This window comes from Linepithema humile, chromosome 1, assembly GCF_040581485.1.
Source record: "Linepithema humile isolate Giens D197 chromosome 1, Lhum_UNIL_v1.0, whole genome shotgun sequence".
Taxonomy (NCBI): Eukaryota; Metazoa; Arthropoda; class Insecta; order Hymenoptera; family Formicidae; genus Linepithema; species Linepithema humile.
The window spans coordinates 39,244,410-39,257,511 of NC_090128.1; the positions used below are offsets into that span (position 1 = coordinate 39,244,410).

General features: G+C 33.0%; 2 protein-coding genes across 5 annotated transcripts in view; one reads left to right on the forward strand and one right to left on the reverse strand.

The window, feature by feature from the left end:
• LOC105677975 (lipopolysaccharide-induced tumor necrosis factor-alpha factor homolog) overlaps nt 1-7,988 on the forward strand; it is a 36,729-nt gene extending 28,741 nt beyond the window's left edge. For 3 of the 4 annotated variants that reach the window (XR_010887788.1, XR_010887789.1, XR_001101640.2), the window contains one exon: nt 452-7,229. The gene's annotated coding sequence lies outside the window, so the exon portion shown is untranslated. Of the gene's footprint in view, nt 1-451; nt 7,230-7,303 lie in introns of those variants that run through there. The other variant, XR_010887790.1, reaches the window with a different exon arrangement.
• Nucleotides 7,352-12,632, reverse strand: nAChRalpha2 (nicotinic acetylcholine receptor alpha2). The gene is made up of 8 exons (XM_012376902.2): nt 12,382-12,632; nt 11,092-11,318; nt 10,860-10,904; nt 10,658-10,767; nt 10,270-10,450; nt 9,338-10,034; nt 8,739-8,947; nt 7,352-8,349 (listed from the first exon to the last, which is right to left on the reverse strand). Exons 2-8 carry the CDS (start codon nt 11,269-11,271, stop codon nt 8,125-8,127), a joined length of 1,647 nt encoding a protein of 548 aa, XP_012232325.1. The 5' UTR covers nt 11,272-11,318; nt 12,382-12,632; the 3' UTR covers nt 7,352-8,124.
• Nucleotides 12,633-13,102: the final 470 nt, after the last annotated feature.

Sequence of the window (13,102 nt, forward strand, 5' to 3'; positions counted from 1 at the left end):
GAGAGAGAGAGAGAGAGAGAGAGAGAGAGAGAGAGAGAGAGAGAGAGAGAGAGAGAGAGAGAGAGGTATTCTATTATATATTCTATTATACGGGGTGTTTTATTTTATTCTAGCCAGGCGAATATTTCAAACGCTGTTGAGTTTAGAGAAAAATGTTTCAGACAAAAGTTGTAGGGTTTGGAGAGGGTCACAAGATGGTGGGTTTGAGTTTTTAATGAAGGTAAAATTGAAGGTCATATGAAGGTCAACTTTGTTTTTTTAAATGAAATGTAGTATTTTTCATTGCATATTCTGAAAGAACATAAAATTTTGCATTAAAATTGTCTGACACGTTTTTCATGAAAATCCATAATTTTTTAGGAAATTTAGCAATTAAAGAAAAAATATTTGTTTTTCGTAAAAAGAATCATGCATCAATTTGTACATGTTCATGAACATTTCTTGTTCTTAGAGTTACCCGGAATCAACGGCGTGGACGTGACGAAAATCTGATTCCATCGGGATGCTTGATTTACGTGAGTCCCCTTGCCTCTCACTTTCGGGGTTGCTAAATTTGCTAATTTTCCTAAAAAATTATGGATTTTCATGAAAAACGTGTCAGACAATTTTAATGCAGAATTTTATGTTCTTTCAGAATATGCAATGAAAAATACATTTCATTAAAAAAAACAAAGTTGACCTTCATATAACCTTCAATTTTATCTTCATCAAAAACTCAAGCCCACCATCTTGTGTCCCCCTTCGAACCCTACAACTTTTGTCTAAAACATTTTTCTCTAAACTTAACAGCGTTTGAAATATTCGCCTGGCTAGATTAAAATAAAACACCCTGTATATTCTATTATATATACAGGATGTCCCATTTTAAATTACGCACCTGAATGTCTTGTCAGGGGAGCCACCAATCCGAAAATAACCCTTACGAAAGTTGCTGGGTTCGGAGGGGGACATCGGACGGTGATTTTCAATTTCACCTTGACCTTGACCTTCAAGGTCATTTGAAGATTAAATCGAATTGTTTAAATAAAAATTCCTATTTTTGACCCTGGATTCGGAAAAAGCGCAAAATTTTACGTTTAGATGGGTACTTGAGGCTCTTCTTTGGAATGACCTTCAGAGGTTATTTCAAAGACAAAATATTTGAAATTACGAACCTGAATATCTTGTTGGGGAGCCACCAATCCAAATAACCCTTACAAAAGTTGTTGGGTTTGGAGGGGGACATCGGATGGTGACCTTCAATTTCACCTTGACCTTGACCTTCACGCGCGGTAATAAAGTTTGAACAACTGTACCCTCTAACTAATTCCGTGCTACTAAAAAAAGCAAATGTGAAACTTCAGTTTTGTTCGAAGGTGTGTTAATTTATTATTTTCTAAAATTTTATTTTTATTTTTTTGATGATTTCTTAAGGGTAGTAACTTAAATTTGTTTATTATTAAGAATTAAATCATATAAAATATTGAAAAAAAATTCAAGGCATGAGAACTTGTGTATCAAACTCACAGTGATGAACCCATTTTTATAAAATTTAAACGTCTATGTAAATTCAAATCTTCGTTGAAACACAATCAACGTGGGCCCTGGATCGATGTATGTATTATGTCGATGACTGAAAGCAGGCTCTGGCTCTGAAGGTCATTCCAAAGAAGAGTCTCAAGTACCCATCTAAACGTAAAATTTTGCGCTCTTTCCGAATCCGGGGTCAAAAATAGGGGTTTTTATTTAAAAAATTCGATTTGACCTTCAAATGACCTTGAAGGTCAAGGTTAAGATGAAATTGAAAGTCACCATCCGATGTCTCCCTCCGAACCCAACAACTTTTGTGAGGGTTTATTTCGGATTGATGGCTCCCCTGACGAGATATTCAGGTGCGTAATTTAAAATGGGATATCCTGTATATATATATATATATATATATATATATATATATATATATATAGATTGTATATTGTCACGAATGTGAAGACAGGTACCTTAATTATATGCAAAATCTCGCTGAAAACGGAGAAAGTTTTTATGATCAGCGAAACCCAATGTTACTCTCTTAAATTTTCGGTCAACATATACTTGATGCATTCTAATGGTATTAAGCGATTCTTTCATTTCAAATGCATGATAATAAAACTTAAATAATTACATGTCAGTCACAATGGTTGATTACTATTTCTTACTACGTTGCTGCATTATTATCATATTCATTTTCTTGTGGTCTTACTCGGATTCATTATTCGCCTCTATTTAAATTAACTATTCATTAAAATACGGTCCTAATTATTACTATACACGTTGTTTTGCAGAGTCGCAACAAAATATCGATGCGATACTGCTTTCCTTAAGATTTATTATTTGAATTTATTATTCATTAAAATACGGTCCTAATTATTACTATACACGTTGTTTTGCAGAGTCGCAACAAAATATCGATGCGATACTGGTTTCCTTTACGATTTATTATTTAAATTTATTATTCATTAGAATACGGTCCTAATTATTGGTCATACACGTTGTTCGCGTAAGGAGCAACAAAATATCAATGCGATACTGCTTCCCTTACGATCTCTCATTTAATGTCACCAAATTTAATGTCACGTCCCGGCGCGGTGGCGGTAACACGTAGTGTTCGCACCTTTACGCGAGACTCAATCGGTAAGATTCACGAACCAATGAAAAAGTAAAAGATCAGAAAAAGAACGTGAAACACAAATGTTGTGTTTAATATAAAAAATCGTAACCAAAATCCCTTTCTAATGGATAGCGAAATTAAATGAGAGATCGTAAGGGAAGCAGTATCGCATTGATATTTTGTTGCTCCTTACGCGAACAACGTGTATGACCAATAATTAGGACCGTATTCTAATGAATAATAAATTTAAATAATAAATCGTAAAGGAAACCAGTATCGCATCGATATTTTGTTGCGACTCTGCAAAACAACGTGTATAGTAATAATTAGGACCGTATTTTAATGAATAATAAATTCAAATAATAAATCTTAAGGAAAGCAGTATCGCATCGATATTTTGTTGCGACTCTGCAAAACAACGTGTATAGTAATAATTAGGACCGTATTTTAATGAATAGTTAATTTAAATAGAGGCGAATAATGAATCCGAGTAAGACCACAAGAAAATGAATATGATAATAATGCAGCAACGTAGTAAGAAATAGTAATCAACCATTGTGACTGACATGTAATTATTTAAGTTTTATTATCATGCATTTGAAATGAAAGAATCGCTTAATACCATTAGAATGCATCAAGTATATGTTGACCGAAAATTTAAGAGAGTAACATTGGGTTTCGCTGATCATAAAAACTTTCTCCGTTTTCAGCGAGATTTTGCATATAATTAAGGTACCTGTCTTCACATTCGTGACACTCGGAAATCGGTTGAATCAACGCGAGGTAGCGATGGCAAATAATGCAATGTAATCTTGGGCGGCGACGCCCGACGGATGCGTAATGCCTATCATTTAAAACTACGAATAAACTTTTATATTCAATCGGTTCGCTAGCGATGCATTCTTTGCAAAGACGCTCTTTTGCCGTAGGATTCACGAAGCTGGTTTCGCGAACGCAACTAGCTAAGGAGTACCTATAAAGATATTCCAATCGAGGCGACCGACAAGCGTAACGTTTCCCCACACACATATCAATTATTTAAAATTCGATTAATCAGACGGTTGATTTAATAAGCTGGTTATAACTAACGTACGTATTCCCGGGCCTCCGCCAAGTAGAACGCTGGTAGGATCGGGAAGATTAACAACACTTCGTCCTTCTCGAGTTAATTGATTTGTTAGCCTTATAAAATGATTGAGACACGCGAGACAGTGACGCACTGGAAAAGGTTGAGATACGTTCTGGCCACAAACACGACACTTTGCTAATGGAACTATAGAACCGATATTCAAATGATGTCCGAGGACGTGTTCGAAATCATTTCGCGTTGGTTCTGATAAATCGTGATAGCAATTGAGGCACAATATCGTGCCAGTATTTCTATTCAAGCACGCGTTATCCAAGATACAGTACACGAAACGACAATTACAATTTGAGTCTGGGCGCGAAGATGTTACTTCGGTATCGGGCATTTTCTCTTGCTCAGATTTTAACTTTAAACCTTCCCATGCAAATAAGTTTGGAACGGACTCACCGGTGTCGACTTGTATGGTACCTGAAGCCAGTGATAACTCAATCTAATTGTAAGGCGCCCGATCGGTTCCAGGATCGATCTTCCAATAGCAGGCTGATAGTCGTATGGAGATGAATCTTCAGATGCGTCATTGTTGCTGGTTATCTTGCGGTCGAGGAATCACTGCACTAGAGTTATTTCGCGACACGTCTTTACCTTTTATTATTCGTTGGAATTTAAGGATCGCACGTTAAATTGGAATAATGTTTAAGGATTTGAAATTAAAGATAAAATTCTCAAAGCAACCAAATAAATGTAATTATAAATGAAAATAAGAGTACATTGGTTTATAAATGAAATTACACTCAAATGAACTTATAAGATAAGAATTCTTACAAACATATTAGCACTTATGTTCTAGAAATGGAACGCGCAGTTTGCGAATTAAGTAATTGAACATATAAAATTGATAAACCGAACTTAAATTAACCGTACCGAACTAGGACGAAACTAGAACTAGAATTAGAATTAGACCAAGACTGAGTCAGAATTGAAATTGCGAATGCGAAAACTAACGATTTGACCGAAACTGACTCTCTGACTGAGTATTGACGGCTTACTGAAAAATTGAATACTGACTCGGCGGCATCGCAGGGCCCGTATTTATACTCCTCTGGATCTTCAGAGACAAAGGTTTGTCCTATGCAATAGGACCGCACATGGATGTAATCTCGCTTTAGAATATCGAATGTTCGAGGCATGGTTTATATAAAACTGCAGGCGATACTCGAACCTAAGTTTTGAGAGTGGTATGGTTAACATAAAACCGTAGGTGATATCCGGACCTAAGTTTTGAGAGCGACGACAGATAATTTACAGTCGTACGCTTTGAAACGCAACAAGGGGTTTACGTTACGCGAAAGGTTTCGTGTTGCGCCTTTCTGGCGACATGTGTCGAGCGCTATTGATACAGCGAGCGATAATTCCAAGAGGCGATAAACTAGAAAGTTTAAAACAAAAATTTACGAGTGGAAATCTACTTGCTAAAATATGGGGACGTTACAATATCTTTTACAATTCGAATAAAGAATATTAAAAAACAAAGAAGAATTTAGTTTTAAAAAATGTTAGTGGAGATGTATTTTACCAAAAAAAAATAATATTAATAGCAGTTTTCCAAGTCATTCGTAATTTCCTATATACGTGTAAATTTTGTTACGACTACCCTTCAGCTATCGCAAATCAATTTCTGAAAAGTAACAAACATGAGCGTAAAATATTAAATTAATAACAAGATACGTGTTTAATGACTTTCTACAATTAACAATTCTCGCTTCTCTCTCGCCTTATAAAAAAAAAAAAGAAATACGTGCTGTGTGTTGGGATACGCAGTGACGTTAATTTATAAAAAGAAACGTGGCTTTTTATATATAAAGTTTCAGATTTTCTTAATTTTTATGTTGTCAAACATTTTTTATCAATATAAATCTAAGTTGAATGTTTTTAGTGTTCTAATTACTTAATAATAATCAGTTCTAATTATTTAATAATAATTAATTCTAATTATTTAATAATAAGAATTAGAAAGATAATTTAATTATTATAGAAGTTTTTGACTATACTCTGTTCAACGAGAGAATAACCTCGGTCTGCGCATAGGAGAAGTATAGCGGACAAAGTGGGGAGAGCGTTGGCATTGACAAGCTGCACGAGCAGTACAGTCCTATAGAGTGAGGGGCTTTCTTAGCGTTTTGTGAGGGGAAACCTGCGCCGAACGGACGAGTTTTCGTCCGATCCGAGGTTACTCTCTCGTTGAACAGAGTATAGATGTGTTCGACTTCCAGCTTTATATTAAATATTCTTTAAATAATTAGAACATTGAGAATGTTACAATTAAGTCATAATTGTTGTCGATTTCAATTAAAACATTATTTTTATCGATTTTTTAATGATTGTACATTTTAGATACTGCATGGCAAAACTCTAAAAACAGACACCTGCGTTTGTTATTATGCAACATATATTAATGTGATTTTGATATTTCAATTTATATTCTTTGATCGACTTATAATCGACTTATAAAGCTCTATATTATTCTGTGTTTGTTATTGCTCTAAATCTTTACTTATCGTTAAACGAATAAATTTATTATTCTAAAATCAGATATAAAAAAATGTTTCAAATAAAAATTTCATGGTATCTTATGTATTTTATAATCTTGCATTTTGATTTTTTAATATATTTTTTTATTTATCTCCATCCTTTATTATTTTTAAATTTCAAAATTTTTCTCTAAGGACAAAAATTGAAAGTTTTTTATGCTGAATTCGTCCATATATAACGATGTTATTGTGTATTTTAAAATCGTATTTTTGGGGAATATCGTGCCATGTGCGTCGACACATATGACATGAGTTGTAATGGCAAACTACTACGTTTTCCTTATCGAAGGATTTTCCTATACGTTTTCCTTATCGAAGGATTTTCCTATACCTGAATCTTTTCGTTGATTGTGTAGAGAGGCGATTATACAATATATATTCTTAATAGTTTATTTGTGTAACAATGATACTGCAGGTATTTTACATCGCATAGATGTAAGACGATCTCCGGTAATCTGTTTGCTCGAATAGATTCAAATAGCGATACACATATGGTGCGCGTTTCTTGTCTGAAAATACTCGAATAGTTTATTAGCGCCATACCAATAGTAATAAGAAAATATTAAGCGTTTCTGCTTTTCTATTAAAAAGATAAGTCGCATGAGAACTTGATTGTATAATTGGGTCAGAGTGTTCCGACTAAAGTGTTATGAATCTTTTTTCTTTGAAACTATTAAAGGTACAGCAGCAAGATTTTTTCTAATATACATTAAAAAATTAAGACAACCTGACTTTCTCCCTGGGAGTCCAGTACCATCGAATATCTGTCTCTGTATATCAAGTAGAAAAGTCCAGCAAAGATTATAACATGAAAAAGAACACTCTAGCTGAGACACTCTGTATATAGACATTTATGTAAATATTTGTATAATATAATATCATACAATTTTTATAGATGTACGACATAATAAAGTATATATTCAGTTAATTGTTTTCTTGTTAAATCTTAATAATTAATAATATTTATATAACAATCACTAATAATTAAAGGGTTATTTACAGCGTTCCTGTTGCTTAAAGACCAGGGTAGGTATTTGATTAAGAAAAGACTTCTTTAATTTTTGATTTTTTAATTTTAATTTTTTTTTTAATGCATACAATATATTGAACAAACTCGGGTATATATATTCTCGCGCGTAATGAAAAAGTCCTGTTTATAATTTATCGAAAAAATTACGTTACATATATATGAATCGATTGCTTTTTAAAGAAGATATTAATTGGAGCATGAAATATGTCCTATATACAGTTAAATCTTAATGTGCGAGTGAAATATCACCGTTATACATCGTCGGTGTAACCAACGTTACCAAAAGTTTTACAAATGATACTTGTCGGAAAGTCTTGTCATAATATTGCGTACATCAATAGTCGTTATTATCAAAGAACGATTCGCGCACTATTTGCGCATATATTAAGTGATAAGTACAAATACAGTTTGTTTTCGGAATATAATCATAGTGTAATTCTCACTTACATATAAGATAAGTTAGCGAATTGTCTCTCCCTTGGAATTAAATCACATTTATATTTTTTAGGGGAATACCTAGAACCGCTACAACACTACAAGCACTAAATCTCGTATATAGATCTTCGAAATAGCATTTCTCAAAACCGTAATTAATCTAAATGTAATTAAGTCTTTAAGTACGAATCCTAAAGTTAGCAATGAACAATCTATACTCCGTTGAAAATGTTTCTTCGGTTTCTCGGCATGATCTATCACAATTTTGTTATATTTGGAAAGACAATTCTTTTCTGTCATTTCCTTTTATATTGATAATACCACATTAGTAAATAGAATCACATTGTTCTACAAGTATCTACACGATAGTCTCGAGCAATTTTCCTGTTGGAGCATCCTGACCAGGCGGGAGAAATTGCCGTCGAGCAACAGAAGAGTATTCCATATCGATTGGTTTAGTGTTGTCATAAAGTGCGGGTGCTTCGCATAAAATTGCGAACGTTCCGACCACGGAGGCTATCGTAAAGATCCACAGAAAGAGACGATCGCAAACCATAGCAACGAAACCCCAATCTTGATCCTCCTGTAATGATGTAACGAAGAATATAGTAAATAAATATTCGAAATTATTTTTTTCAAAATTTAAAATCAACAATCTTTTTAAATAAATCTATAAATAAGTCTTTTTAAATAAATATTTAAAATATACTCAAATAAAAATAATATTTATAAAATATATTCAAATAAAAATAAATATTTAAATATACGCAAAAATATTTACATACTAAAAATGTTCGGCAAATTTACCGATTTGTTATATCTTAATTTCATAATAAATGCATAATAAAGGCATAAATTTACCGAATTTTTTTACAGTGTAGATGTGCTCTTTTAGATGTTTGTAATGATTTTTTAAAATTTGTTTAATTGTTTAATTCGTTTAATTTGTGCCATATTGCTAAAAATGCTTACCGCGTTGTATTCGTCTTGACGTTGTAAATGATGTTGGATAAACATAACATTGTGTAAAGCCTTTTCCAGCTCGAAAGGATACTTCTTTTTTGGAGTTACATCGCTTAGTGACTCATCCAGACCGGACATAACTGTTGGAAGCCCATTATATCCTAAACTGCCGACTAGGAATCGATTGTGAGCAGTTGTTCTATGTAAACCGTTGCAACCTAAAATGCCGATAATTATTATATAATCGTCGTTTTTTAATTTATAATGTAGCAATATATATAATTACATATAAATATTTTGTTCAATAATATTTTCTACACAATTTGAAAATTAATACATGAATATTTGAAAATAATGTTTATGTCTTTATGATTATGAAAGTCATCTTTCATGATTTTTTAATTTTTAAGAAGATAGAATAAATTTAAAAAATTTGTAGGCAAATAAAGAGCAAACATTTTTAGAAATATAAAATTCTGTAATTCTACTTGTAATTTTAACAAATTAATCTGGTATTTATTACTAACTAAAGAAATTTTATTCCATTTAATTGTTTGTGATCATCGTCAAATCGATTTTTTTAGTGAAACATTTTAAAAAGACAGTACCATCAATTCGCTGATGGCGAGCGGAATCCGGCGAGGATACTATCGATGATGCTTGCGCCGCTGCTGCGATAGCAGCATTGAACTTGCTTTTCTTTCCTGATCTTCCTCTTCCGTAAATTTTGTGCGCGGCAAGATCATAGAACAGATCGTCGGGTACTCTCATTAGAAGTAGCTTCGGTAATCTTCTGATGAAGAGCTTTCGCACCCAAGGTGCCATCTTATGGGTACTCGGTTTGCGGTAATGCACATTCAGAATAGCTATCGTTATCACGACCGACAGTCCGACTAGGATCATCGTAAAGAGTAGATATTTGCCGAGCAACGGCAGTGCAAGCGAGGTGGATGGTATAATCTCAGATATTAGCAGAAAGAACATGGTCTGGGACAGCAGGATGTTGATACAGAGTGCAATCTTCTCTCCGGAATCGGCCGGCAGATAGAAGGCCAGCACCGACAGGTAAGAGATGCTGACGCAGGGCACGATAAGATTCACGGTGTAGAATAACGTTTTCCGTCGCAGAGTTATGTTAAAGAAGATATCGGGATACGGTTCGAGGCAACATGGGTAATATTTCTTGTGGCGTTCCGCCGGGACGCGCAATATATCCCATTCCACACTGGGATAATATTCCCGCAGGTCGATACCGATTTCGACTTGATCGCCCTTGTCGTTTTGATTAATGTGCTTTAAGTCGATCTGAAAAATATATATTTTATATTAACGGAAAACGTATTAAATCCATCTCGTAACTGAGCAATACGTATTCCAAATATTGTCATACATATGTTATATATTTTAAATAATAATATATTATTATCACAGCGATATTATTTATAATAATAGTCTTGTATATTTATTTGTATATATTTACGGATATATTTATCATGTTTGTATTTGTGTGTATATTTCAAGCAATAAAAGATTAATTTACCTGGAAGCCATCATATGTCCATGAGCCGAATTTCATGAAACAGGTTTGTTGATCGAAAGGAAAGTATCTAACGTCTATTTCGCAGGAAGATTTAAAAATTGCCGGTGGAGTCCAAAGAACTTTGCCAGTGTAATGCAAAACAGCCTTAGTCATCGTTGTCACACCGTATTCCCCATCGGCGCTGAAAAAAATAGGGTTCGTTATTTTGAAGATTAATATGCTTATAAGTTCTTTTCATGCAAATATAGTACATCTTGTAATTTCCGAGTAAAAGATCAATGATCTCTGAAAAATGCACTTTGTAATACATCACGCGCAGCATGCGCTTATATTTTTTTTATTGCAACTACTGTAAAAAAGATAAAGATATTAGCGTGAGGTCACGTACTTGTTATAAAGTACAATGTCGGGCAGCCATATATGCTCGCTGGGCACGTAGAGTTCAGTGACGCCGCCGTATTCCAAGGGATCCCACTTGAACTTATGGTCTTCCCATTCCTGAAATTATTTATTTGATTTGAGTTACAATTTACAATCTCAACAGCAACTAAAAATTGATTAAGTTTTTTTTTATATAACTCAATACTTACATGTTCTAACCAGACGTTCGTCGTTAAGATTTGATCTTTCAAATTCTGCAAATAACAAATAACATTTTAGGTTTTTTTCAGATTTTTGCAAATTTAGAAAAAAGAGAAAAATGAAATTTCGTCAATGTTTTAGTTATTATTCAATTCACATGTAAATTGCATGTTAATTTATTAATGCAATTTTTAATGACACGCGATATATTTCTTGTGTAAAATCAAGTCTATTACATACAAGATCTATCAGTTGTGAGAGACGGAGTCCTAGTTTTACAACAACAGTGTCAGTATTGTTGGATACAGGCCGAATCAGCCGATTATAATTTGAGAGTAGATCATCGTAAAGTCTCTTAGCGTCTGGATTGCTGTAGCAAATCCCCACCGAAAGGATCAGGATGATTAAAGAAGATATCATCTTGTTTCGTCAACGTACGATTAAATAGGAATCATCGCGAAAGCATCCTGCAAAATATTAAAATCAGTCGTGCAATTCATTTCGATAAATTTATAAAATATCTGTGAAAGTTATTTTATTGAAAAATAATTAAATTAGTAATTAATTAAAATAATTTTTATCATATTATACTCTGTATAAAATTTTATTTTATTTATTTTTCCTGTTTAATGTTTATCTTCGGCATTGCATTCTGCAAACATGCATAAAACAATTTCCTGTTTGTCATCTAGAAAATAAATAAAATATTGAATAAAAATTTTTCGATTAAGATTATTTTACATTTTCTATTACAATTTTTTATTCAACTGTTATTTATTTTTCTTGCTATTGTCGTTTGAGATTTTATAATTTAATTTAACTAGTACTTATAATTCTATATCGATAGCTTAACTGAGCTTTGCGAGTTGTTAGTTATAGAATTATAAACCTGTTGCATTAAGTGGTCATTTGCTCAAATTAATTTTTACGAGAAATATTTTATTGTTAAACTTTTTTATAAAAAAAAATTAAAATTTGATATAAAAATTATAAGCTTGTTGGCAATTTAAGTTCGCCAAAAATTTTTATCTCAAGATACTTATAATAGCTGAATTTCCTGCAATAAGAATTATTTTATTGATAATGTAAATTAGTGTCACGAATCATATATGACCGGATATTTAAAATATTGCAAAAAAAATGTAAATATTACACAAATATATTTACAAAAGTACAAATTGAAAATGTATATTAGTTCCATAAATAAATTTTGTATCGAATATTTAATATGATTTTTATTTAAATATTTAATATAATATTATTTCTTGTAATGTTTTAAGATAAATTAAAATTACCTTTCTTCTATATAATTACTATTATTTATTCTATTATAATTAATTCATCATCAATATAAACCATCAATAAACGAACAGATAAAAATTATTTTCTAAAATAAAAACTGTTTTAGCTGCTTATCATGTCGTGTCTGTACTTTCACATAATACTTTTATTCATCAAACGGTTTATTATTTATTATCGTTGAAGTCGGGCATGCATCGAATGTAATATAAACGGTAATGGCATACTTACACTTTGGCGTCTTTAGATTCCTCGTTACACGTTTCCTAAGCCTTTATCCTGTTCCTTTCTTGCATATCATAATCCGTCGTGATACGTTCGATCTGACGTGCGCTTATAAACCGGCGATGTGGACAGGTCCCGGTTCGGTTCTCATTACTTGCGCGGATCGGCTCTCTCGCGAAATGCCAGGAGAACGTCGAGCAGAAATGGCATTGTGTACAGCCACTGGAGCACTGGATGCTGGTACGTGCATCTCAAATTCGCAGGATCAATACACTATTGCGCATGTACCAGTATGATCAGCTTTGACTCTACGTGGTGCGAACGTTCCGCGCAAACTCTCCTCGCAAACCTTCCACTGCGCGTCGCCTCGTAGTGGAAAAAGGTGCGCGCACGTCAGCCGGGTCTCGACGATCCCGTTGCCTCGCCAGGGGTACTACGCCCTTTCCGCGTGATTCTCACAGCTCTTTCATATTTACGTTATTTCTCTTTTTTACTCTTTACATTTTAACGAGAAGATCCCGGCCAGTTAGGAAGACGAAGGGGGATTAATATTCAATTCACGATAAAATAACGCTAGTTATAAACAATGCTATAATTCATTCACCAATTCATTAATTTGATCTTTATAATGAAGAAAAGAAGAAAAGGAAAGAAAAGAGATATATATATATCTCTAGTGTGCGAATTATATATATATTTTTTAAATAGATGGAAAAATATATTTAGA